The 26,968-nt window shown below is 39.6% G+C and overlaps 3 protein-coding genes across 6 annotated transcripts; 1 reads left to right on the top strand and 2 right to left on the bottom strand.

Annotated features, from left to right (window-relative positions):
• Window positions 1-913: 913 nt before the first annotated feature.
• Window positions 914-12,949, bottom strand: lss (lanosterol synthase). 2 transcript variants are annotated; one of them, XM_022227483.2, is made up of 19 exons: window positions 12,785-12,949; window positions 11,592-11,781; window positions 9,447-9,585; window positions 9,045-9,153; window positions 8,341-8,462; window positions 7,793-7,889; window positions 7,333-7,468; window positions 6,729-6,837; window positions 6,504-6,622; window positions 5,861-5,958; window positions 5,575-5,602; window positions 4,962-5,141; window positions 4,455-4,604; window positions 4,203-4,299; window positions 3,705-3,876; window positions 3,433-3,513; window positions 3,171-3,341; window positions 2,821-2,899; window positions 914-2,670 (listed from the first exon to the last, which is right to left on the bottom strand). In XM_022227483.2, exons 2-19 carry the CDS (start codon window positions 11,763-11,765, stop codon window positions 2,554-2,556), a joined length of 2,178 nt encoding a protein of 725 aa, XP_022083175.2. In that variant the 5' UTR covers window positions 11,766-11,781; window positions 12,785-12,949; the 3' UTR covers window positions 914-2,553. The 2 variants fall into 2 exon arrangements, with proteins under 2 accessions (XP_022083175.2, XP_022083185.2); XM_022227493.2 differs by having other exon boundaries at window positions 11,592-11,777; window positions 12,785-12,947.
• Window positions 12,950-13,317: 368 nt separating this feature from the next.
• Window positions 13,318-19,906, top strand: cyp51a1 (cytochrome P450 family 51 subfamily A member 1). The gene is made up of 12 exons (XM_022227506.2): window positions 13,318-13,633; window positions 14,398-14,499; window positions 14,761-14,937; window positions 15,652-15,781; window positions 16,004-16,060; window positions 16,441-16,604; window positions 16,899-16,972; window positions 17,303-17,432; window positions 17,592-17,660; window positions 17,894-17,989; window positions 18,292-18,404; window positions 18,713-19,906. Exons 1-12 carry the CDS (start codon window positions 13,478-13,480, stop codon window positions 18,945-18,947), a joined length of 1,503 nt encoding a protein of 500 aa, XP_022083198.1. The 5' UTR covers window positions 13,318-13,477; the 3' UTR covers window positions 18,948-19,906.
• Window positions 19,803-26,805, bottom strand: LOC110975233 (SAP domain-containing ribonucleoprotein-like). Of its 3 annotated transcripts, XM_087147956.1 has the most exons (11): window positions 26,677-26,805; window positions 25,575-25,674; window positions 24,947-25,009; window positions 23,878-23,934; window positions 23,714-23,739; window positions 23,006-23,200; window positions 22,579-22,652; window positions 22,201-22,276; window positions 21,890-21,961; window positions 21,600-21,731; window positions 19,803-21,372 (listed from the first exon to the last, which is right to left on the bottom strand). In XM_087147956.1, the coding sequence occupies exons 1-11, from the start codon at window positions 26,758-26,760 to the stop codon at window positions 21,331-21,333; spliced, it is 921 nt and encodes a 306-aa protein (XP_087004082.1). In that variant the 5' UTR covers window positions 26,761-26,805; the 3' UTR covers window positions 19,803-21,330. The 3 variants fall into 3 exon arrangements, with proteins under 3 accessions (XP_087004082.1, XP_022083225.2, XP_022083236.2); XM_022227533.2 differs by lacking the exon at window positions 24,947-25,009; XM_022227544.2 differs by lacking the exons at window positions 23,878-23,934; window positions 24,947-25,009.
• Window positions 26,806-26,968: the final 163 nt, after the last annotated feature.

Genomic DNA, 26,968 nt, shown 5'->3' with positions numbered 1-26,968 from the left:
TGCTGACCCATTTTTTCTGAAAGCATTTTTGATTTGTACTGTTATTAAAATATTTTTCCAGACACCCCTTTAGGGTTTAGTTTTTTGGTCATGACCCCAATTGGCCCCTCCCCCTTTCCCGGATTCATCCTTACAGAAAGCCAGCAATGATATGAAACACAGGACTCTTACCTGTGCTACTTATGACGTAACCTGCCTCCTCACTTTGGAGATTTCATCGGTCAGTCCACTCGCACCATGATGCTAGCCAGCCTCAACGTTCATGTAGGCAGCCATGGCATTACATTCACCTGGCAATGAGGCCTTCCCAAATCTAAACACAGGGAAAAATGACCCAAAAAAAAGCAGAAAAGGTCACCTAAGGGTTTTCTGTAATAATGTTTCGCCAAATGAGCAAAACCTGTTTATTATATGTAATAATTTGTTTGGTATAATAAATAATATAACATTTCAACCCATCACCACATAGACTCTTATCATGGGTCCCTGTTAAATCCATAAAACCATACAGTGCTGGGGAGTGCAGGGTGTAACAGGCTGGGTGGGGTCAGGGCCCAATTTCATGGGGCTTCTTAAGACAGAAGAAAAATTGTGCTACTTCAGCTGAAAAATGTGCTAACCTTGAGCGCTATTTCATGGCGGTGCTCAGGGTGGTTGTGTTAAGAGTTCCATGTGGATAGAGATTTCTGTTGTTACATCTTTAAGTTTAAGCAAATCTTTCCTCCAAGGTTAGGATGCATTTGGCTGTACTTACTGTTTATGACTTACAAGTGTGGAATAATAAAAGCTAAATCCATTGTACTTACTTCATCAATGCGTCACGTACATGAAGGTATGCCAGCGATTCCTCAAAGACTAATTTCTCGATGATACACAAAGTCACGAACATAAACGGATTCAAATGTTGACGTAATTCAATTAAAATGCAATGCTAACCCCTCGCGATTTCTTTTAATTTCTGCGAAAAATGACAGAGTGAAATAATTCAGAGAAAATTTATTGAAATTTAGCCAATAATGACAAAATGAAGATTCGAAGAAAATCAACAGCTTGACCCATTTCAATTAAAATGTAAGGCTACCCTTGCATATTAATTAAATTTTGGCAAAAAATGGAAAAATTGAGATTAGGGACAATTGAAAGTTTTGTGTACTCTGAATTAAAATGCAAGGCTAATCCCTTGCAAATTTACTGAAATTCAACCGAAAATTTCAGTCCATTTGTTTAATAATTAATTAAAGTTTGGCCACAAAATGAAAAATTTGAGATTTTGCAAAAAATCAAGTTATAGCCAATTTTTATTAAAATGCAAGGCCAACCCCTTGCAAATATTAATTAAATTTTGGCCAATAATGAGAAAAATTGAGATTTGGAGAAAATTAAATGTACAACTCATTTTATTTAAAATGCAAGGCCAACCCCTTGCAAATTTACTTTCAACAAAAAAATGACAAAATTGAAATTTGGTGAAAACTCTAATTTTGACCTATTTTTAATTAAAATGCAAGGCTAACCCCATGCGATTTCTTTTAATTTCTGCAAAAAAAAAGACACACTGAAAATTCAGAGAAAATTCACACTCTGACCAATTTAAATTAAATTGTAAGGCTAACCCCTTGCAAATAAATCAACTTTGGCCAAGGCTGACAGTGAGATTTGATAAATTTAAGGCTAACTTCTTGGAAATGAATTTAATTTTGGCCTAAAAATGATGAAAAGGAAATTTGGCAAAACAAGATTTGGGTCAAATTCTGATTTGGGCCCATTCTTGTGAAATGTGAGGTTAACTCTTTGTACATTTATTTGATTTGGGCAAAATGACGAAATGACATTTGCTTGAAATGTTGAAACGACACTTCTGTGGCTGTACAAGAAAGATCAAATTCTGAAAAATGGGAAATTTTTCCATTTTTATTGAAAATTCATTTTTTCAGGGTGAAAAGACTTTTGCACGGTTTAAATTGATAATGAAGGTTAATCCCTTGCCACTTTCATTTTTTTCTGGAAAATATAAAAAAATTGAAATTTGAATTCCTTGACAACAGGCTGGTGAGGCTTTAGAAAAATAGCATCAAAATGCAAAAGGTTAACCTGAACAAATTGTCTTTTCGTTAAATTCCTTGAAAATGTTTTGGTCATTGTACATCAAACTCTTTCAGACAGTACAAGCTCATACTGTTAGATAGTGAAAACTGATTTATCTGTTTGAAAGAAATTTCAAGTATTTGGAACTATAAAATTTGGGGAAAATGAGTTTAAGTTCTGGAAAGCATAATATCTCCATCGCATTGTCAATCTTTGGTGTTTGAACGCAACCTTTTTTCAACGGATTTATCACCAAGAAATAACAGACCCATTTTAAAAAGCAAATTGGGTCACAAATCTGTTTTCCACATGTAACATCTGGATATTTTACCAGGTCAAAGTCACTGAGTTTGAATTTTTTCACACTGCTCTGGCGGCACGACTCATCCCCACACTTTCTGCTGCAGACTTACAACGGGCACCAGCCTCATAATAGGACAATATCAGACAACTTGGCAAATTGTCCAGCTACATGCTGTTGCCATAGATACGAGCATAGCGGCCCAGGGCCCATATTGGAAAGATGTTGCGGTAACTTGTGTAGCTGATTGCACAGGACTTGTTGAATACACCCTTGATATTTTCCTGCGGTTGGGAAAAACAAGCAACTATTAAAATGAGACAAACATTTCCAATTTTGTCAAATCTTACAATGGGAAATGCTAACTGAATACTACTGCATTTTTGAATGAAAGGTCAAAGGTTACTGGAAACCATGTCAAAGGTAATCATTACCTGCGCCCAATCTCCATTTGGTAGCTGTCGGTCCATAATAACTTTGATGCCTCGATCAATGACATCACGCTCTGGAAATCTGACCGAAAAAGTTTAACATCTCGTTTTTAAAAAACTGATTGGGTAGTAAACTCTTTTAACTGATTTTTAGGCAAACTTCTTTTTGGAAGAGCATAGCAAGGAAAGGATGAACGTGTAAAAGTTTCCTAAGCTTCCAAACTGTCCATTCTTACGGTAAACCTTCATACTCAGCATACTTAGCACAGCAAGACCGAGGGTGCATGTTCTTGTAATGCTCTCTGCTATAGCATAGATTTTCTTCAAATGAAATTTAAGGAAAAAAGTCCTACCTGACTGCCATGAGAGCTAGGACCGCCCAAGCCGTGTTGACGACCTGTGATGTCTTGCTTTGGACGTACCGCCTCTCTTCGCAGGATTCAAACTCTTCCCCCCATCCGCCATCTTCCATCTGCTTGGATTTGAGGAATGTGCACGCCCTCCTGATCTGCATGGTCACCGCCCTAGAGAAGGGTCAAAACTTTTCGTTTTTCGTGTCAACAAAGATGGACAATTAGTGAATAATGGCTGAATAGTTGAGATTGGCGCCCTTACCCTGTTTCATAGCTGTATCCCATGCAGGCAAAGGCTTCCAGACCAAACCAGACGGCGTAGGTAAAGCACACACCCCACGACCTGGTTGGAAGGAAACTAAATGTCCAGTAAACTTACAAAAGACTTTCCTCAATAATCAGTGCATCGTGTACATGTTTCAATTTGGCTCGGGTTTCCAGAAATACAGAAAAGTGAAAAACTCTCTTGATTGAGACCTGTCTGGTTCTTCCAAGAAGTCTAAGGATAATTTTTTTCAGAGCAAACTGACGCACCCTTCCCAGGATCCATCAATCCTTTGCTTCATGGCAATGTACTTCAAGCCCTTGTCCAACGTGGATCTGATGTCCTCCTTGCGATAGTCAGGATACAGGGTGTTGAATTTCTTCAAGGTTTGCATGACAGCTGAGGTCAACTCCACGTAGGTGTAGTCAATCATGATATCACCTGCATGAACAAAAGAATTTTTCAAACCTCTAAAACTATTTTGCTGGTTTAGTTCTGCACTGATGTAATGTATGGCACATCTTTTCCATACATTCTCAGAGTAAGTGCTTTCTAGTGCAGATGTCTGATTGGCCAAGCTTGTTTGGGTGGAGCTGCAGGTACCAGAACATCAACTGCAAATATGCAAAAAATGACTGAAAATTGATGTTTCAAAAAGGTTCTGGTGAAGAAATTTGAGGGAGAAATTCATAATTTGGACTCTAACGGCAGTTTTCTTTTGACTCCTCAGAAAGTCAGAATCTTGCCATTTGTGAAAAAGGCATTACCAAACACTTCAGATGGATTAAGTTTTTCAAGGATCACTCCCCCTCGCATGGTCTCGTAGGTCGCAAATCCTCCATCTTTGTTACGCATATTCAGAATCTGAAAATAATCACACAGGATCAAAATCAATTAGCAAGAACAAAACGGCGTGTCAAATCCGTACCTATGAGATCCTCAGTACACAAAAATGACAGATTAAAAATCTTCTGTTCCTGAGCAGGATATTTTACCACAATGGCGGTGAGATATCTTACCACATCCACAGCTTGACAGTGCCTCTTCTTCTCTATATGGTCTCTGACAGAGGGGCACATTGTCTCCAGCATCAATGCTGCCTTGAGACCTTCCGCCGTACAGTCAGCTACAATCCAGCCACAGTCACGGGTACTGAATGGATAGCCCCCCTGGAAAGAGAATGGCAGTTCAGTTTCTGTTGTCACAAGTGACACCAGAGTTCACTGCTATGAGCAGAAATGTTATGAGTACTGAAGGATATTTGAGGCGCATTAACCAGAGCTTCCAACACTGAAAAGCCAGAAAGTCTTCATCACCTAACCCTTGACCTTTTAAAGCTTTGAACTCATCAAGTTCAATCAATCCATACTAGCCAGAAGGCACAATAAAGAATGGAACAAAATTCCATCTTACTTTTCCTGGGTTCATTTCCTGGGTTCCAAAATCAGTTAAAACTCATAGGGCACCATACAACATAATCTTTTTTCCCGTACAGCAAGAGGTAGCATATTCCTGGAGGGACTGACCTTGTTCATTTGACGATAGTACTTTTGATAGTTGGGTGGATTGTCAGGGATCTGTGTAAGCTTCAGGAAGTCATGGGTGTGTTGCAGGCAATCATGTAGCTCCTTGTTCTTTGCTGCTCCAGCTTCCAAGAAGGCCTGGGCAGCGAAAGCCGTGTCCCAGAGCTGTGACCCATTGGTTCCCTGCAGCCAAGCCAACAACAGTCAGCCGTCAAAGAAGTACACAAAATAATCATCACTCTGGCTCAAAAGCTGGCGAGTTAAACCAGAACATGGGAACTTCCACTTGAAATTAAAAAGTTCTGGAACCTTCTGCTAACTTGACTTAAGAAAATGACTGTTTTTATTGGAATTTTCATCGGAATGTAAGTTGGTATCCTGCAGAAATGTTTGGCAATGTATGAGCATGCATTGAGAAAACAGAACGTTCGTTTGAGAAAAAAAAGTTTGACAGAGGGAAACATTTCACATTTAGGACTTGTTTTTTAGGTCGACAACAGGAAAGACTTCAGAATCAACGAAGCCTCATGGGCCTCTTTCACATTTGAAGAAAACTACAACTAAAAATTTATAAGAGGTTAGATTTTTGTTCAAAGAAAATGATAAACAAAATTACCTGCATTTTCATGCCATCTAAACCAATCCTGAAATGAAAAAACAAAACAAAATATTTAATCATAACAGCCCTTTTTGTTAAAAAGGAAAACTTTCGAAACCAATTACAACTCACCAAGAATCATTCCATAAACCATCAAAACAAGACAAAACTATTCCAAATTGAAGCAGTTGTGTAGTTCCAAAATAATTTAGTGTTACATTTCAACAATGTTGTCAATAGCCAGCATGTGACCTTAGATTAGCAAGTAGACACCTACATAGACAAACTGACAAACAAACTGTACCAGAGGTAATCTGGGATACGTTCCACGTGTTGTTTAAAGACCTGAGAGTCAGGTCCATCCGTCAACCATCTCACCAACATGTTGATGACTTTAGAAATCTGTGAACGAAATCAACCAATCAACTAAATAGCTCACAGCAACTTTCTGTAGAACCTACAAACACAAAAGATGTTGTGCTCAAGATGAAACATTACTACCCTCGATCTCAAGGCCTATAAATCACTTTGAAAAACTTCTTTTTTATTGTTCCAGCTTTTCGAGAGAGAAAAAGCAAATCAGAAGACACAAACTGGATATAAGATAATTGGACTATCAACATTATGACATTACTATGCGTGTTCTTCAGGCCCTGATGAGGTTGATCATCTGAAATATTTTGCAAGAAAGCAATTAGCCAACTCTGCCCTCCCAAAAACTCCTGAAATGGGAGGAGCCTCTTGAGATAGTGTGCCTTGCCCAAGGACACTCATACAGCAAGTCCAACAGAATTAATTCATTGTCTTATATTTGACACATTACACCGCTAAGCTGAAATGCTGAACCTTACAACCATCACGGGTTGCTCCTTTTTCAAATCGTAACCAACTTGTGGCAAACTGTCCTGCTTCTGGACATACACACTATCAAACGGTTACACACTTACAGGCCCAATGCTAATGCACTTGGTGAACTGATCATCAGCTCGAATGTGATCAAGGCACTCATCAAGAGCCATCTGGCGAAAGTAAGTGGAATGATACGGCTCGTAGACGTCAAGGAAACCTGTCATTACAAATATCACATGGAATTCTTTAAAACGCTCAACAGGTATTTGTTCTCTTGTTACAAACAAGCAAAGCAAAGGTAGAGGTTAGTAGAGACCACTTACCAAAAGCTAGATTGTAGAGCCAGCTGTGGGGTGTGTAGAGATCTATCTTAGCGATGTTGTCCCTCTGTGCAGGCCAATCGATGGTATTGTAATCTTGTATGTAGAGTTCCTGAAAGGGAAATGAGAGGAAATGTAGAAATCAGAACAAAAAAGAGGAAAATGTTCAGAGGGAAAACCACTTCCCTCATCCCAAGGGAAATCGCCAACTTTTACACAATAAACAGAAGTGTTGACCACAAAAACAGAACAACTAGCGATGGATGAATGATGGGGGTTGGTGGTTTGAATCCCACCTGAGCTTGTCTTGGTGTTTATTCCTTAACTTCCATAGTTCCCCGATCACATCATTTTCTTTGGCCTCATGCATAATCCCAGAGCAGTAGCTCAAGGAAGGGTGCAGTTATAGAGCATTCTATGACTGGTGGTTCGAATCCCACCTAAGCTTGGTAAGGACATTTTGTTTACGTTTCCCTCTGCTAAAATTAGATTAATCCTTTTTAGCCAGATTTCAATACCACAGCAATAGTTAACAGGAGGAGAGCACATAATATAGTGACTGGTGGTTCGAATCCCACCTGAATACGTCATGGCTATTTCTGCTCACCTTTCGCAGTTCTCTGATCAAATCATCTTCCTCAGCTTGATACTTGACCCCGTAACAGTAGCTCATGGGTAGGTAGACTTGCCGACAATGGCACCAGATGGTGGATGGATGGGCTGGAATCCACGTCGGAAACAGCCTTAATTCAGAACAAAAACAATTTGTTTCATTTTCAAAATTCTCGGCTAATTATTATTGTCATTACTACTTTTGATGATTTTCATTTTTCAAGCCATTTGCTAGTTAGTTTCATGTTCTTTCACCCACATTTTTCATTACTTTGCATTTGTGTTTCAACCTGTGTTAACCATTTTACGAAGCTTTAGTCATTGTTCTGAAGGAGGTTAAGGTGCCATGGGTTTAGGAGTATGATGGACGAGCCTATTGTTACTCTAAAAAAACTAAAACAGCAATGGGACCCTAATGACCCCCCCACTCCAAAAAGACCACTTTGATGACTTGCCAAAGTTCCGGAAAGAGAGTGTGCATTCCCTCCCAGCTATAGACATTAAGGACTGACAGCCAGAACTTGCCCCAAGATGGAATGGCAGCGGCTCCTCCTATAGACAACATACAGCACAGCTTGAATTAGTATTTGAGGCTATGGCTACGACTTTTGCTACTGAGTTGCTTGTGACATTGTGGCTTACATGCTCAGTTTGATAAGGCCAAAGACGCTGTTGTGGTCCAAGGCAAATAAAGAAACAAACAGGGACAGTGTTACAAAATGCTGTCAACTGATATTTTGGAAAACACGAAGATGGTGTAAAGTTACCAGGTTTCTCACAAAAAATGTCAAATCTTTCAACACAACAGCAAAAGTAATGTTATAGCCTTGTAATTATTTCATGATAACGGCAATTTCCTTCTGACTATGGGTTGATTTTAACCAATAAATGCACTCGCAATTTTATAATATTTTCTCAATTTTTGTTCATGCTTTCACATATATACCGATTTACATAAATGCAATCCCATCCCGATGAAAACTGGTCTTTATTTTGCTGGTACCTAATGAATGAAGTAACTTCCGGCATTTGACCAGATCTGGGTCATCAGCAGACACACCGAGCAATCTCATGGCCACGTAGTTAGTGGCACAACCAAAGACTGTAGCTGGGCCTTCGATATGTCTGGCAAAAAATGTACATCAACGTCAATTTATTTGCCGGTATTCTGCAACGTTAACAAAGAATTTCACACAATGCCAAGAGAAAATGAAAACTGTAAAGATAAAGTGTAAAATACCCTAAAAACTGCAACAGACTTAATCAGTTTGAAAATACAGAGCTTCTGGCGCATAAAATGTTGTGGGACGAATACCAAATCCAAAAAGTTTTCAAAAAAGCAACATAACTAATCAAACATACATGTTCACTGCACAAACACTTGGGATGTCCGTCCCATGCACACTAGTGAGTAGGATCTACAAACAGTTCATGCAACACCCGGTTTGAACAGAGTTCATGCAATAAAAGTTGACAGTTGACTCTCTTTGGATGAATTCAACAAAACATGCTGGTAGTGGAAATAAAAAAAGCGACGATTAAAAATTCGCTACTCCGGAAGATACAAGACAGAATGCAGTAAAGAGAAAGGATTATTTGCTGGTACAAAAATGGACACTGCATTTGAGTTTTTTTTGACATTTTGGTTTGTGTGCTTGTTTCATCTCGCGCTTGGCTTAAGGATGCATTGATTGAATTCAGACTTACAATCCCCATCCACCATCAGGGCATTGTACAGAGCGCAGGTACCGGACCATCTCTTTCTTGACTGCATCCTGTAACTCTGTCTTGGTAATGTAGCACACAATCAGGAGTCCTGTCAAGATCAGGGCAGAAAATGTGTTGAAAGTTTTAAAGGTGTAAGATGACAACTGGAAAGTCAGAAAAAGGAAGGAAATTGGAGCTTCAAGAGACTTTGTACAGTGCTTTTTTTTTCTATTTCTTATGGGGTACATGAGGAGTGGAAACAAGGAAAATTACATGATCTAGGGAAAAAGTTGCACGCTTGGAATTTGGACTAACAATGAACCACTTGCTAAAGTGAACCAGGATATAAGAAAGAAGATCTCTCTAGCTTATTTTAGGGGAGGGTCAAAGGTCACAGGTCACCTGGCATGAGGAAGAGAGGGCCACCATAGTCTCCACTCCAGTGGCCATCCTCTGTCTGAAGCTTGGAGTAGAAAAGCATCCCGTTTGTTGCTACCTCTTGGGGCGTGGTAGGCTTAGGGAGGGGTGGAGCCTCTTTGCTCTGAAAGGCGAAAGTGGTTTAGGGTGGGATATGAGCCTAGCTTGTCTCTTAAATTAAAGAAATTGTTTTTAACATTTCATTTTATGGTTTGACTCAAATAAGAGTAACACGTCTTTTCAGATTTGACCTTTCAGATTAAGAAGTCAGAACAAGCTTAAGAATATAACTTTCCAATGGTTTTCTAAAAAATTTTGTTTCATTTTTACAAATACCCTTCAGCCATGTTATGATAAGTTCCTCTCACAAGAACTCAGAAACAATCTCCCTACATGGAAATTAACATGTGGATAGTGTACATTGCGTGAGGTGGCACACAGCCAGCCAACTACAGCACAGCTTTATCAACTATTTAAAACTGGTCATGTGACATGCTCCTGACTATATAGGAATGGCTTAATTGTTTAAGGAATTAATGAAATAAGAATACAACTTTAGTGTCAAAGACTCCTTGGGTTAAATTTTTTAATGAAAATCTCCAGCAGGTAGTTTTTATGCAACCAACAAAATCCACCTAAAAAGGCCCCAGCTGAAAATGACACAAATTTAACAATCTAGCATCTGTCTTAACTCTGTTGGAATCAAATCAGCACTGAAATAAATAAATTTCAAATTTATTTTGATGTCAAAAATCATTGTTGGAAATAAATTGGATCAGTTTACACAAGTTCAAGCTTGACATAAAGTAATTTCCAGATATTGGAATGTCAGAAAACCCAAAATAGATTGTTCTATAAATAGTTGACCCACGTTGCCACCTTCCTCTCTACAAACAATAGATGGTCTCTTGGTAATATCAGTAACTATCAGTGCACACAGTATCAAAATAACCAACGACAATGGCAAGAGATAAATTATTGGATTATTTTTAGAAATTATTCTCTGGGGATATAAATAGGTTCTTCTGCTGATCTGGGTGAAGAATATCTTTCTGAAGAAATGTAGCTCATATAAGATCCAAACTTGTTAAACTATGTCAAAAATCAAACTGCAGGGCTTGGTTTTGAAATGCTTCAAGTGCATTTTAGTTCAAAGAGTTCTTATTTTCCTTATTGATGGTCAATAAGCACACAATGACCATTAGCAAAGTTTTGAAAATGTCCACCTTTTAATAATCACTGTTCACATGCCAAACTGCCAATCAAGATGGTTTAATCAAATTTAATTCATCTTTAAGCCACTTTTTACATGAAAAACAACAATTTGAGTGAAAAAAATTATAATTCTACAGAAGCCCATTAGTGCCAATTTTAACTTGGCAAAAATATATTTTATTGTGAAATAACACAATAAGTTTGCAAAATAACGCACCAGTATGGCAAAATAACCCAATAATTTTTACGAAGTAATCCATTAATGCAAAACAACACGGCAGTTTTGGTGATGTTATGAATGTTGCGCCCTCTTGTGCTTTGCCTCACTGCGCACGCAACGCACGCTAAGGTCACATGTCATACTTCCATTCTGGGTGCTTTCGTGCAGTTCCTCCTGTTAACAGGAGTACGATGCGTGCGCATTAAACTTGGGTCCAGGAACACATCCTCCCTCTAGTGAGAGTATACTCTCGCTGACCTGTGGGTCATACTCCAGCCATTCCAGCGCTCAGGAGTATACTCCTGTTAACATGAGTGACTGGTCCAGTCACTCAACCATTGTAGCTTTCTGAGATTACTCAGTTGAATCTGATGTTTCAGGTCAGGTTTCAGCATATGTCAAATATTAAAACCAAAAGCAAGAATTAAGTCAAACCTGACATGACAGCATGTCAAATATTAAAACCAAAAGCAAGAATTAAGTCAAACCTGACATGACAGCATGTCAAATATTAAAACCAAAAGCAAGAATTAAGTCAAACCTGACATGACAGCATGTCAAATATCAAAACCAAAAGCAAGAATTAAGTCAAACCTGACATGACAGCATGTCAAATATTAAAACCAAAAGCAAGAATTAAGTCAAACTTGACATGACAGCAAAACAAGCAACTAGTGAACTTTTTTATTACTCACGATATCCAGTCCTAAGCTGAACTTTTCCACAAAGTTCTGCTCTCTTTCGATGGGTTGGCCTTCCTCGATGTACCTCCAGCATTGTCGGCCATCGACGTTTGACAGACGCCATCTCGTTAGGTCAGTGACTGGCTGTGTCTTGTGTGGGCCTCCTCTGTTGCGTCGACTACTCATTATGGTAAAATCCTTGCTAGAAGGCATGAAAAAATTCAAAATGAATTAAATTGTTGGTAATAAAACAGATCTGAGCCTTGGAAACCAGCTATCCAAAATGACGAAAAATATAAATAACAAAATTTTGAAAAAATTGTTGGTTCAAGTAACGGACTACCCCCACAACTGTGGGGTCTGACGTCTGCCCCGCTCCCATGGGGCGGAAGTCGGACCCCACAGTTCTGGGGGGGGGGTAGTGACGGACATGACTGTATAGTCACCAGGTCACTTATTGCACGACTTACTGTCAAAAACTAATTAGACTTGACAATAGGTGGTGAAATTAGGGACCTGGGGACTATAAGCCTACCGTCACGCTAGCCCCACTAGTGTGGCACGGACTCTCGCTACCGCTCCATCCTTCGGTAGCGAGAAGAGTCCTTGCCACACTAGTGGGGCTACCATCACGCATGTTATTCACAATTACAGCCATGACAACGTCTACTTTTGTGGTAAAATACTGCACTGCAACAGTATGGTGTCTCCCTGACAATCACATCTGTTACCATGGATACCTCTCATTGATGAATTTAGACTCATACTGCACGACAAAAATGGTTTCAATTTTTGAAAACTAGCAAAGGCGAGCATCTGTACACGATGACGCATGCAGTATTGACAAGTCCAAAAACTGGAAGCAACAGGCAACAATAATGTGGATTCTTCTGCCCTGGAAAATTGAAAAGTCTCTAGAATCCTTGCCATGCTACATGTAGGTGCTGGAAGCCAAGAAGCAGGATAGCCAAATCAAAAAGGACCCTGAAGAAGTCGCTGAGAAAGTGGCCTAGGCCTTACGTTAGGCCTTGTACATACATGTACATGTACAATACATGTACATGTGCGTTGCAAGGCTGCAACCAGCAGCAGGTTTTGGCTTAAGCCCTACTTTGACTTGTCTGCAAGTTGTAAGATACCGACTTTTGAAGTATTGAATGTTCTCACATGTACACTTTAGAAATACATAAATTCTTCATACTCACAGACAGTTTTTCTGCGTTCAGCTCTCGGTAGTAATATTTTTATATTAGAAACTACTGTTAGGTATGCACATGTACATGTATGTGGTGCTAGGCATTGCTAGAGAAAGACCATGGTTCTCAATGACGCGAAGCACAGCCGAAGTCCATGTTCGTCTTGTATCTATTGCCTTTTATTTACACCTTTGAACTCTGATCCCAAATATATAAATAATTTATAACTGTGCTCCGCCTACTCCTTGCGAATACGTGCAATTAGTTTGTTTAATCATTGCAATTGTGCAATACAATAAAAGGCAAACGCATCCTAAGTTTTGCCAGAGAAAAATGCTTTCAATATCAAATATTTTCCTTACGTGAGAATGACTCTTTACTTCAGAATCCTTATTTCAAACAGAATTATTTGTTATTCAGTTATTTATATAAACAAGCTTATTATTCATGACTCACTCTGATTGGTTACTTTTGACCCTAATGACCTAGAAATCCTCGGACCACTGCCGGCACATGTAAATGATTAGCTTTGTACACGGCCGTATCACAGTCTGTTTGTGCATGTAGTGTAGGGTAGGGTAAATAATTGTCTCTCACTCGATCACTGAATCGGCTGATTTCTCATCAATTTGCGCACAATCAACTCAGTTGCCTGCTTCTTCTCTTCCAGAGGGTGTTGTCGGCTTGGATCAGAAATCCATCATGGCATCTTCAGGAGCCGGGAGTTCGCTGGTGGAAGGGGCGATCGGACGATGGCAGGAGACGAGCACATTGACCATGGTGCTTGTCACCACGGCGTTTGTGCTTGTCGTCGGGGCGGTGTTCCGTAAGATGTTGGGAGGGGCAGACAGAAAATCCGTAAGAGCCATGATCGTGATCATGCATTGATAATGTTTCTTTTCACTTATTCTAAAATCGAAAAATGACCATTTTTTATTAATTTTGAATTAATGTCGAGAGTGGCACTTACATGTAAAATATCCTTTTTAAAATAGTTTATTCCCCGGTCCCGCACTTTAGCCCTTACGAGGCCTGAGGCCCTACCTTCCAAGTTCCTCCATCGACTGACATACCTGAACTCATCTTCTAATCAATGCCGTTCTTATGCCGTTCTTGAAAATTACACCTTCAAATTACGCTTCCTTTCTTTCGATTCTTTATTATTTATGGCGCAAAGAGTTCCATACACGGACAACATGAGATGCTCCTGTGTATGCACAAACCTATGAGACTTGTCTGAAAAACCAACATGTTTTCTAAGTAGGGCCTCATTGCTTCAGAATTTTCTTAGCTAAACTTTTCAGGACATTATCACTTCATTGCTGTTACAATATTCAAGGGAAGATTAGTGTTGTCCAAGTATGGAACTCCTTCCTTTATGGCGTGTCTGGAAAAACTGTTATTTACAAATATTACTTCGCAAGTGTAGTTTTCGCCCAATTATATTTTGGGGGGGGGGTTGACGTAAGTCACCAACATCAATATTAGGCTTGTGTATTTGCCCCCGCATCTTTAAAGTTGAGAATGTTGATTAAAAGTGTTCGGTGCTGTTCTTCATCTAATCATTAATCAATGTTTTATTTTTCAACATTGAAGTTCTCCACTTCTCGTTTCTGCTGCAGAACATCAAAGTGCCCCCTTACATTCCCGGTATTCCTTTCCTGGGAAAAGCAGTTGAATTTGGAGCAAACCCCATCAAGTTCCTTGAAGATGCTCACAGAAAGGTGCTGAATTGTAACCACTTTTCATATTTGTGTCCTTACTAAGAAACAGCAAACAAGTCAAGTTCTGTTCATTTTGTGAAAATTTTATAATTGATCATCCATGTGTGTTCTCTATGCAAATTAGTTTATTGATCATTCCATCTTTTTAACTTACAGCTTCAAATTTAGTTACGCTCTTTATGTTTGAAAACCACCAAGTAAACATTTCCAGTGGCTCTAATTATTTTTTGTTTGGGGGTTGGCCTTTTTTTAAAATCCCAGTATGGTGAGATTTTCAGCTTCACGATGGTGGGCCAGACCTTCACTTATCTGATTGGTCCAGAGGCAAGTGCACTCCTCTTCAATAGTAAAAATGAACAGTTGAATGCAGAGGAGGTCTACGGTCGTCTGACCACACCCGTGTTTGGGAAGGGCGTGGCTTATGATGTTCCTAATGCTGTGAGTATCTTTTTTTTGTGGGGGTGATACCTTCCAGCACAGACATTAGGTCGAGTTTTCATATGAGTTTATTTGTGCTTTCAAAATCCTGATGTAGACTTGTTGCTGAACATGGCATATGAAACCTTTATTTGGATGTTTGAACAAAGCAAAATGGACTGATAACAGAGATCAATTTGGTTCAATAAGATTCAAGCTTTGCAATTTGATATTTTTTGAGGCTTGTAGCTGACCTTTGAAACTCAGATATGAACTATTTTTATTGACACTTTGTTTTGTAAGTTTTGTTGTCTTAGATATTCAGTCTATATTTGGATGAATCACTTTGTTGTACCTGAGCCAAAATAATCGTTCACAGATCCATCTTTGAGTTAATGGAGAAAAATGACTCGTAGATACAATTAATTTTGGTTGAATTGATAAAAGTTATCAAAACCTTCTGCCACAGATTTTCAAATGTTGTTACTATGGCAGCAAGAAATCTGACCCATGAAATCTCTCTTGTAATTTCATTCAACCCTGCCATTTGTTTTCCGAAAGTGGAGACAAGTTTTGATTTCAATTTTTTTGCTGGCACCAGCAATATGTTTTGATGGTGTGGTCAGATGGATTATTTGCAGAAGCTAGTTTCTAAGCAGTTTGATGTGAGCCTACTAGCAGATAACAGAGAAAAAGTGCTCTCGAAATGTTCATTTTGCACTTTTTTTCTGGCAGAAATTCTTGGAGCAAAAGAAGATCTTCAAGTTGGGCTTGAACATTGCTCAATTTCGTAAGCATGTGGAACTGGTCCAAGAAGAGACAGGAAACTACCTGACAAGATGGAAGAAAAGCAGTGGCCAAGAAAGTGAGAATTCTTTTGCGCCGGGCGCCCTCAAAAAATCTCACATTTTGTTGCAGTTTTGAATTTTGAAACAGAAGCAGATTTTGTGTCCAGACATTCATTAGCTTGGTTTGATGAGAACCTTACTGGTTGAAGGTTACATCTCTGTTGAAATTGTTAGTTGTGTAATTAGTGAAAAACGTCTTCTTGCAAGCTTGGTTAAATAAAATGATTTTTTTCTTCCAGATCTGTTCGTAGCAATGTCAGAATTGATCATTCTCACTGCTAGCCGCTGTCTACATGGTAATGTATCACATCTTCTTCATTCATAATGCCATTTAGAATTGTCAAAAGGCAAAATTAGCAATAATTTTTAATTTTTATTTATTGTTACACGAGTATAAATTGCTTTAAATTTGAAATCTGTGTAGATTTTAAGAAATGTAAGAATCAATCAATAACATTATGTATATGTAGATTCTGCCAGTACAGATCAAGGCAATTTTGTCCCTGAGCCAGACACATTACCACAATAGCTTTATCTAAAAGTATCAGAACTTCTTCTGCAATGACCTCGTTTACCAGACAAATTACTGTCAGAATTCCCTGTAGAACAAATTGTATAATTCCTAACTTTTCCCGCATGTGACTTTTTACTTCCCAATGTTAATTCCACCAATCAGGGAAAGAGATCCGCTCACAGCTTGATGAGCGTGTGGCTCAGTTGTACATGGACCTAGACGGGGGTTTCAGTCATCTAGCCTGGCTCTTTCCCAGTTGGATACCCTTCCCAAGCTTCCGCAAGCGGGACCGTGCCCACCTGGAGGTCAAGAAGATCTTCTACAAGGTAACCAAAAAAAAAAGAAATCCAGATATGTCTTTCAAATTTTATAATATGGTGTGAAAGAGACTTTAATTTACACTTTCTGGTCACGCTGCAGTCTGCACCCCTCTGCATGAAATGGAAGAATCTCCTAACTGTCACTTCCCTAGTCTTGAATGTATCATCTGTCCACTAATCTTATCAAAAAATGTTTTCATTTTTGACCTAAAATTTTGTTCTGGTCAACGTTTTCATAATGTCGGAGATGTTCAGGAAAAGCGAGAGAAAAGTAACAAGAGTTTTTTTCTTTCTTTCCAGGCTATAAAACAACGCAGGGCTTGTGATAATCCTGATGATGATATGCTTCAGACACTAATCACGACGGCATACAAGTAAGTTTAGTCCCTACGATTTGATCACCAGGCTACCTGTGACAGTTCTAGCACACATGGCTATCTCACCCATAGTCTGGGCTCCATACAGCACTTGAATCCCTATTAATGCTGTGAACTGGGAACAAAGACTGTTTACTTTCACATGGTATGGTGTTCAGGTTATCATTTCCATCTGGGAACCTTCTTGGTAGCCTGGATGCCACCCTGTTTAAGACAATTTTCTAATTGCACACAAGATCTCAGAAGACTTAACTCTTCCTGTATTGTTTTGGCACAAAATAGTCTCTCAGAAATCTTTTCTAACAATGGTCACTTTGACTGTTTCAGGAATGGGGAGTTGATGACGGATGACGAGGTAGCCGGGATGTGCATAGGCTTACTGTTGGCTGGCCAGCATACGTCATCCACCACTAGCTCCTGGCTAGGATTCTTCCTAGCTAAGGACAAGGATCTCCAGGTAGGAATGGGTGTTAGTGCCAGGAGGGGGAGGGGCTTATTGAAAGGATTTAGTAGGCGAGTAACGTATGGAGAATTTATACATTGAAGCATTCTATGTAATATACTAAATATACTAAACTTTTTTACAGTTGTGGTTTTTTTGGTTTTGGTGATTTAGGAACGTTGTTACCAAGAGCAACTGAGGATATGTGGCCCTGATGTGGATGAACCATTAACATATGACCAGGTAAATGTAACATTTTGTAAAAAAATCATATTTTCTTGCTTAGTAATACATTATTTTACAGACAGAACTAGGTAAAACTTGTTTTTTCTTCATCTGATATGTTTGGCAAAATCTAAACAAGGAGACGAAGATATTTACCTAGCTGGAGATGTATTTAGAAATGTAGGTTCTTAAAACAGATTCAAGTCTTTTCCAAGTATTCATGAATTATTTATGTCCCGATTTATGCATAGGTAAAGGACATGACGCTATTGGACCGTTGCCTGAAGGAGACCTTAAGGATACGCCCACCCATCATGACCATGATGAGGATTGCCAAGGTGCCTTTGGTGAGTAGGTGATTTAACCTCAGCTTGCTTAGGCCACTTACTTCATAAAAACGGCTCATTGAAATGTACTTAGACTAGTTTTGCTTTTTGAAGCTGAGGCCGTGTCTGAAACAGGCTTCTAGAGCTACAACGGCTAAGTCTATTGTCAGCACATCTCTGTGTATTTCCAATGGAGCGAAGACCTTGACCTCGCTCTAGACAACAGATATGGATGCAGCCTGAGTGCTTAGAGAGCAGGGAAACTTAATTCTTGTGAAATCAACAAGATGTATTCATGAAACGGCTGTTGTGTCCCCGCGCAGACTTTCAAGGATTACGTCATTCCGCCTGGGCACCAGGTGTGCGTCTCACCAACCGTCAACCAACGCATTGAGGACCAGTGGATGCCCGAACCTTTGACCTTTAACCCTGATCGGTAAGACTTCCTCTTTACACAACTACCACAAGACAAATACCACCATCTTGGCATGTTGCCACATAGCAAAGCATTCTGGGACAGATTGGGGCCAAAAAGAAAGAGAAATTAATCAGTTTATTTTGTGGCTTCAGCTTTGTGGTCATTTTATTGGACACTATTTGTCATCCAATGCTTTTCTTCACATCTTAATATTTTGACTTTAGATGAACACATTTTCTATCATGTCTAACATCTGAAAATGATGTCGTAATTATTCTACCGGCCATTATGAAGCTATTGAAAACCTTTGATTTTACTCACCACAGTTTCATTGACGAGAATGCTTCTAACAGCGACAAGTTCTCCTACGTTCCCTTTGGGGCCGGGCGGCATCGTTGCATCGGGGAGAATTTTGCCTACGTCCAGATCAAGACCATCATGTCGGTCCTCATCCGCAAGTATGAGCTGTCTCTTGTGGACGGTTACTTCCCCACCATCAACTACAGCACCATGATCCACACACCCTACAAGCCCATCATCGCATACAACCTCAGGAAGTAGGACACTCTCTGTAGTCTGAAAGTTACTCGTTCAGAGGGAAAGATTCATAAACTACAGATTTGGAGATAGAGTGTGGTTTTGGTGTGAAACAAAATGGGTCAAGTGCACAGCGGTTTGTGAATTTACATGCACCACTTTTCCTAACATAAGTACATGACCATAAACCATACCGAGATTGGTGAGAAACGGAAACATAAATTATGATTTTTTTTCAAATGGGATTATCATTTAACTGTTAGGTTTTCTTCATTGTCAGCTGATTCTGCCATTGCTGTCTTTGATGGAGGCCTGTTTATGGCCAGGAAGTGGAGATATTAACTTAATAAATTGTACAAAACTTTGTACAAAATAGTTTCGCTGTGAAATAACCATAACAGAAAAAATATCATTGTGTATATTTATTATTTGATGTTCAGTCAAGTGGTGGTAATTTTTTGGGGGTTCTGTGTGCAGATTTTGCCACCAGCCAATTGGATGATGGCTTTGTTAAAAATACACCAGCGCATGTTTAGAAGACAGCCTTTCATTGGTTGACATCAGTACATACATGTAATTGGAAAATATCCCCCGACTGGAATGGTTTAAAGAATGAGAGTGAATCAAGACAAATTAAGATAGCTATTTAATCATGATGCATTACATCGAAGTTGTACAATAATATAGCATTGCAAAACCTTGTATTATCCTAAACAGTAAATGTGGGAATTTAGCACACCATAATTATCCAAATTTAGTTGTACTTTGTCTTCAAATCATTTACAACGTAAGTTTAATGAGCAGGATTTGTAAATCTGTCTTTATTTTCCATTCCGAAGGTTACTGCAGAGAGAAATGAGATTTACAACATTCAGTCCATTCTCCACTGAAAAAGTTTGTAGATTTTATTGCCATTTTGAGCCTTGCAAAAGTCCATGAAAATGTACAAAAGTGTGGCCAGTGAAATACAGTGAATTCAAAGACATTTTGTTCAATTGTGCATAAATTTGCATTGGACCTTAGAGGTGTATCACCGTGTGTTATAAATGCACATGTATCTCCAAAGGACATTAAAAAACAAGTAATCACCCAAGGTTTTGCCCTCCTCAACAGCGATAGTGCAAGTCCTTTTCAGGCTCTCTTGGAGACTGCAAAAACAGGTTCACAAGCAAAATTGGTAGAACTTGAAGCATCTCTTTTCTGGAAGTGTTTGCATTTTCATTTTGCCATGCAAATTAAGTTCTCCCGCAGGCTTTGAGAAAACACAAATACGTGGAAGGTTGTACACTGACCATCGACATGAATTTCCGGAGCACAGCCCTCTACTGTGTTTAGCAGATGCTACTAAACAAGCCTACGAACCTTCAAAAAGTGGCACAGACCAATTCCTCATTGGAAGTACGACAGTGAAATGTCCATACAAAGCAAAGTTTTAAATACTTAATACAAGCAGATACAGCAGTAATTAGACACAAATGGTACATGCTGAAAACAAATGGAAAGCAAAAGCCTTAAACTAAAATAAAAACCAGATAAAATGGCTCAAAACACCCTACCCAATTTTACATTAAAAATACTATTTACACCCGTCTCGCATATCATCCCGTTTCACATCCAAGTTGGAGGCTGCGACGAGTAAAACATCCAGTGAAATAAGTGTTTCAAAGCGCATAATTATTATTGGACGTTCTCACGTTACCATGGAACATATCCTTGGTCCTAGCTCAACGAAGAAAAGGACACAACCTGATCAATATTTGTAGTGTGGAAAACCACCCCTGCAGAGAATGAATCAGGAGAGATTTTTACTTCAGCGAAATACCTACAAACCCCAAAAAAACCTTGGAAAAAAAAAATAACAAAACTCTCAACTACTGTACTTACACAAGCAAAAGAAAAAAAAGAAACTATTGTGTACATTCAGCCACATGTCTGGAACACTGATGCACCCGCCCCTCTAAAAAAAAGAAGAACGCCCAGAAAAGGGACAGAACGAAGTGACAGGAGTGATCACAAAAACTTGGAAGAGTGGCAGGCTGCTGTAACATTAATTCCATAATGTGGAGTCAGGGAACCAGATGATGTTAGAAGAAATTTCTATTAAGGTAAACAGCAAAGTTTCTTGTCTTTCTTACTCAGATAATGTGTAATGGTGATTACAAGGGGATTTCAATCAAAAGTGATATTTGAAGAAAATGTGAAGATTTGTAACAGAAAAAAAGGATCGCTGTTCATATTTCAAGATTCTCCTGCTTTGGAAACCACGCATACACATCTCTTGCGAACAGCGTCAACAACTTCACCGTGACTGTAAAACCCCTGCCACATTTCTGTTGACTTCCAAGGGGATTCCTGGTGAAAAATGTTTGGCAAAAGGTTGCAACCCAAGGAAGCTGCGTTGCTGTAGTTAGGACAGTCCAAACCTTTCAGCACGTTTCTTCTTCTTTGCCTGTAAAAAAAACATTAAATTTTAAAACCTTTTGGGTTTCTGTTCTTTCCCAGTTTTTTCCTCCGAGACACATGGTCCAAAAAAAATGACACCTCCACTGTAGTGCAGTTCTCAACGAGAAAAATGTCTACTACGCGAAATATGAGGATTCAAATTGAAATCTTCAGCAACTGCGAATAGGCCATAGCGCCCTCGGTGGTCAATACCCAGACACATTGAAATCCTACCTCAACATCATCCCCAGCGCCCCCTGTTGATATTCTCCTGGTCCCCGTAGCCTTCACTGCAGCAGCTGTTGTAGTATTGGTGATCACCCCAAAGCGCTGCTTTCGCTTCAAAAGTCGTTCCATCTCATCCGTCTGGCCAGTTACAAAGCCAAAACAAAAATTACAGGCATACTGGATGTTATTACTTTAAACAGAAATTCTCTCCGGTTAGCAAATTTGATTTGATTTTAATCAAAAATTTAATCAAATGCTTCTGTCGGCATATGTCAAACCCTTTTCTGGAAACTGACCTTTTGGACAATGGGGGACACAGCTGTACCAAACCTCTCTGACCGCTTCTTCAACTTCTCCAAAGCGTCTGACTGCATTCAGATAAAAAATAAAATTAAGACCTCAAAAGCTACCACACTCTCTCACTCTTGTCTGAAAAAAAAAAACTGCACAGCACGCCAGTCTGAAATCACAGAAAAACAAACAAATGGAAGCAAATTGAAAAGAATTTACAAAGAATGGAGCAAAAAATATCTGGTGTTCTCAGTTCGGACATATAATCTGTGGTCATCAAAGGTCAACATAGACTACTTCTGCCACGATGGCTTACCGAGACTGCCGATACTTTGCCTTGTGTTTTGGGGACAGCCCCAGCTGATGCCGTCACAGCTTGCTTGCCTCCAAACCTGAGTCAAAGGTATGTCATTGTTTGTCAGGATTAATAATGACATCATACATATTCATGAGTGGGCTTATCAAAATCCTGATCTTGAGAATTCTGTGATATTCTGAAGAGTTTCTTTATGAACTATTGTTAATGAGGCTAATGTTAATCTGAATATTAAGTTGAACCCCGCATCAACGTAACGATAGTACCTGATATTCAATACAGCTTCCATTTGTTTTGGCTTTAAGTTAAGCCAGAGTTATAATATTAAGGACGACAAATTACTGAAATTAACAGAAAGCAATCGAAAATCACACTTACTTTTCTAATCGGGCTTGTTTCCTTGCCTCTTCTGAGAGAGGTGTGTTGAATCTTTGGGCTCGCAAAGCTTTTTTCTGCATAATAAAAAAATGCGCTTCATCAAAACATCTTTTGAAAGTGTCCAATTATATCTACATGTACATCTTTCTTTTAATCAAAGAATAAGCAGTGTTTCAGTTAAGAACCGATTTGTCAGATTTATCCGTCAAAGTGTGGAACTATCAAAGGTTTTATGAATCTGAAGCCAAACATTTTGTACGTTACTAAATTGAAGAAATGATTACCAAGTATATCTTTCAATAGAAATAAAACCTCTCATAAAATCACCTGGTCTCTAGGAAAGTTTAAAGATTAATAACAACAAATCAATACTGAAAAAGAGAATCATAGAAGACAGTTTTGAATTTTGACAGCTCGTTTACTGCACCTCAGCTGGAGTCAGTTCACTGGTGGTGGCAGGGATGGTGGTGATTTTTTGTGCCGCGACGACAGGGGCACTGGGCTTGGCCTGAGAGGCTGTCAGTACGGGTTTCCTTTGTAGGGCAATGGGGGAGGTAACCTTGGCAACGGTTTCCGCGACAGCTGGCTCTTCTTCCTCATCATCCAGAAGATTTGGCTCATCCTGGTGAAACGATATTGGATGTTTTGGGGAATGTATTGAAAAACACTGCAACACTGTTTCCATACATCTTCATCGGAATTCCATGAAGAGTTTTAGTCCTCCATACTTTCGCTTGAGTGTCATTTCTCCTACATGTACTGGTGCTTACGTTCGCCAAAACTATTCTGCAAGACAACTGATCCTAGGTTTGGCCAAGAAGTCGTAAAGATGCTGGGGACTGTTTTCTTCTTGTCCCAAAACTGATTTGATTAATATGATGCCTAGTGATGCTTGATAAGTCTGACAGCGTAAGATCTAATCTGTGTTAAAACAGCTGAACTGCCTTATAACAGCAATGTCACTGTTTAAGTCTTTCAACAATTTATTGGACACTACAAATACCACAATTATTTCGCACTTACGGTCCTCCACTTCGACGTAGACAGAAAGACTCAAAAAGCTTTTACATTTTCTACAGATCGACCTTAAGTTTCAAATCCAGCATAAGTTTTGGGGATGTTAAAGGAATCTTACCTCTTGCGCTAAAAGATCTTCCTCAACTGAAAATAAAGACAAGGAGGAATTGGGTCAAAGTTCATGAAGGCCAATCAAATAATGGTATTCTAACTGAAAATTAAGCAAGTCTGACATCCAGATTTCACCTCATAGCATTCAGTTCAAAATCTGCATGTACCAACCTCCAGATGTTAATATTGCATCTGTGGGCTCTGTGCCGTTGTCAAGGATTGCCTCATCTGTGACATGGACAAAAATACGAGAAATGAAGGAACAAATTTGGAACATCCACGACCATTCTTGAAGGTTTTTGGAGAAAGAGCCTGTGTCCAAATGAAGCATTTTGGCCAACTCTACCTGTTGCTCTGGTAGTAATGAAGCACAAATCCAGTACAGGTACCTGCTGTTAGGCAATGCCTGCCTGCAATGGCTATGGCTAGATTAACATGTGTGCTTATGGAAGTCTCTAGCTAGCGGCTGCAGAGACTTCCCATACACACGTGTGTGACTGCTAGCCCCAGCCAGTTGACTTAGACACAGCCTTTGCTCAGCAAGTCCTCCATAGCCGCTGCACCCAACACCATGCTCAGCTACAAAGCTTATAGAGGTTTTTCGCATGACGTAACATGACGGGCAAAGGCATTTCAGGAAGCATACCATGTCCGTGGAGGCACATGTATTTCAAATCTGTGTATTTCTATCAGTAATTTTGTACACGAGACTGTTGAGAGACTTCCAAGGCGCGTACATTTGAATGCCGACCGTCAAAAATCACGTGACTGAAAATCCTTTATACCCAGGCTCCGCTGCTATCCTCATGGTTTCATTACTAGCCTACACACTGTGCTAAGCAGGACTACAAACTCTGTAAGCACAAATGTGGTCCTAAGCACAAAGGAAAAACCCTCCACTGCAGTGAAGTATAAGATGGCGCAAAATAGCCCTTAACATCGTCCCATGTTTTGCTTTGAACCCTCCAGAATAATCCAAAAGCCACCACTATTTAGGTCATTGTAAAAGTGGGTGGGTTCTACCTTCCTGAATCCTGCAAAATCCTCCAAAACCTCTTGATGGATTTTGAAGGATAGGGGAAGGTTTAAGGCAGATGCTGGCCAATTTGTTCAGAACCTCAATGCTGACAAACCAGACATGACTTTCCCCACATTAACAAAATGGCTCCAGAGTCACAATGCCAAAAAAGAAAAAAAAAGAAATTGGGGACGCGAGGCAGATTTGAGCTTGTTGACAGACCTTCAATTTTCATTACAGGCTCCTCGCCTGTTTTAAGATTTTCCACTGCAAGTAAACTTTCTCCTGACAGCACAGAAAGCAAATGAGAAATTAAAACAAGAAAAACGTCTTTTTATCACTGAAATACAGACTAATTTAGGCCAGTGAAAAATGATCGCAATATCTGTACTTACTGCGAAAACGTAATGGACGGCATTTGTAGTTGAAACTAGCAAAGATTTGGGGATCAGTGTTAACACTGACACATTAGTCAAGGCTGCATTACCACATGAGCATTGCGTGTAAATCAATTTAGGCCTCACTGTTCCCAAGCAAATTATATCATCTGTCGTTAGCTGCAAGTGTTACTCCATTTGCTACATTCAAATGAGCCAGTTGAAACCGGGAACCTCAACAGCCAAGCAGTTGCCCCATCTTAACAAACAGGCAGAGGTAAGTTGACAATATCATGTGGATGATGTGGCCCATGTCTATCATTTTATTCATACAATCTCTTTGATGTCATTAAGCACTTATCACGGGCCAAGCTCTACTCTCAGTGTGGAGGTTTTGTTTTGATAACCTTTGGTGGCAGCAGTCAAGCCAGTCTGACCATGTGCAAAGGTCGGCAACTGGTCAGACATCTTACCGTTTTCCTCCAGATACTGAGACAGCCTGTTGACCAGCTCTTGCTTGTTGCCTTTCAATGCCAACCCACGGGACGTCAACTCCTTCTTCAGCTCAGGAATCTGTTGTGGACAACAATATGCATTTGAAAAACATCCAAGTGACACAATGGAAAGGTGTTATCACAAGACACCTGTCACTAGGCCAGTAAAGCCATTAGGCCTACGTTGGCCTATATTATCCTTGTTCCTGTTGGTAATTCAAGACTTTTTGCAATGATCCTCTTTAACCTCCGGTGATAACTCCACAAGGAGTAATGGGCCTTGAGCAGGACCAAGAGAGGGCACTTTTTCCTCAGCAAGGGAGGCTCCTTTGGTACTAACTGAGCATCGCTGGCTCACGAACGACTAGGAAATGCAAGCATTGCAGTCGCATCGTTACCAACAAAGTGAATACTCCCGACTAATGTGGCTCTTTTCAACCGATGGGGGGGTGCACCTGCTCAAGGTGGACATGGAAGATGGTCAAATTCATTACATAATTGTCATGGTAAGACCATCATAGGTCTTGATGGGTAATTCTCTTAGCTGGAGACTCTCCAACCATGGCACGTGCATCGTGCCCTTGAATTTGTACACAAATTACAAGTTAAAATTAACATTTTTACATTACAACGTGGAAGATATTTTTTACTGCATAAAGCAGTGCAGTGATATGTTGAACATGCTGAATATTAAAATGTGTAGTCTCAGTCTCAGGCTAGTCTCAGGACAGTAACGATTTTCCCCACTGCCCTTAACACTATTCATTCCCTTGACTCCAGAGGGCACAAAAATGACAGCCACCACTGGCCGGGCAGAGTCAAGAAACAAAACCAGTGACCTCATGCCGACCACAGAGACTTCACTACAACAAGTGCAATAGGACATATCATATCTGGTCAATATGAAATCACACATAAAATAATGACCCAAAATCATTTATACAACTATACAGAAAAGCTAGTACGTGCATTAATCTAATGCCACAGACAGCCTAACCTAAAAAGCCATTTATAAAAGATATACAAACTATTTTTATGTAAGGATACAATTAGAAATTGATCATTTTGAACACAACTTTACCTTCAGCTTTTTCAGGTCCATGGTATTTCCCGTCGGTCGATTGTGTTCATTCGACGATGGTATCCTGGCTAAATTCCTACACATTACATTAAAGTTCGCGAGTAGTAGGCTGCGTACCAACGCTATGGTACACGCGTCAAGGAGCGCCCTCTTTTCGTGAAATTAAAGACTGCGGGCGTGGTGATCAATCAGTGGGATGGCTAGGCTTCTCTGAGAAAACTCAAACGTCCGAGTCTGTCCCTTGACGAACAGCAGCACGTAACGACAGTCAAACAATCATTTGACAACTTCT

Source organism: Acanthaster planci, linkage group LG17 (genome assembly GCF_054643075.1).
Source record: "Acanthaster planci isolate LZ-2023a linkage group LG17, COTS_SCS, whole genome shotgun sequence".
In the NCBI taxonomy this organism is placed as follows: domain Eukaryota; kingdom Metazoa; phylum Echinodermata; class Asteroidea; order Valvatida; family Acanthasteridae; genus Acanthaster; species Acanthaster planci.
Note: the sequence above shows the minus strand (reverse complement) of the source record. Positions and strands in the feature narration are given on the sequence as shown.

Coding starts and splice junctions, on each gene's coding strand:
- lss (XM_022227483.2), bottom strand. CDS start 11,765: ATGAGTAGTCGACGCAACAGAGGAGGCCCACACAAGACACAGCCAGTC. Junction 9,586..11,591: donor TCAGCTTAGGACTGGATATC/GTGAGTAATAAA, acceptor TTCGCCTTTCAG/AGCAAAGAGGCTCCACCCCT. Junction 3,342..3,432: donor GGATACAGCTATGAAACAGG/GTAAGGGCGCCA, acceptor ACCCTTCTCTAG/GGCGGTGACCATGCAGATCA.
- cyp51a1 (XM_022227506.2), top strand. CDS start 13,478: ATGGCATCTTCAGGAGCCGGGAGTTCGCTGGTGGAAGGGGCGATCGGA. Junction 14,500..14,760: donor TTGAAGATGCTCACAGAAAG/GTGCTGAATTGT, acceptor TTAAAATCCCAG/TATGGTGAGATTTTCAGCTT. Junction 17,990..18,291: donor GGATTGCCAAGGTGCCTTTG/GTGAGTAGGTGA, acceptor GTCCCCGCGCAG/ACTTTCAAGGATTACGTCAT.
- LOC110975233 (XM_087147956.1), bottom strand. CDS start 26,760: ATGTGTAGGAATTTAGCCAGGATACCATCGTCGAATGAACACAATCGA. Junction 23,201..23,713: donor AAGATCTTTTAGCGCAAGAG/GTAAGATTCCTT, acceptor TCGTTTCACCAG/GATGAGCCAAATCTTCTGGA. Junction 21,732..21,889: donor TGTCCCCCATTGTCCAAAAG/GTCAGTTTCCAG, acceptor GTAACTGGCCAG/ACGGATGAGATGGAACGACT.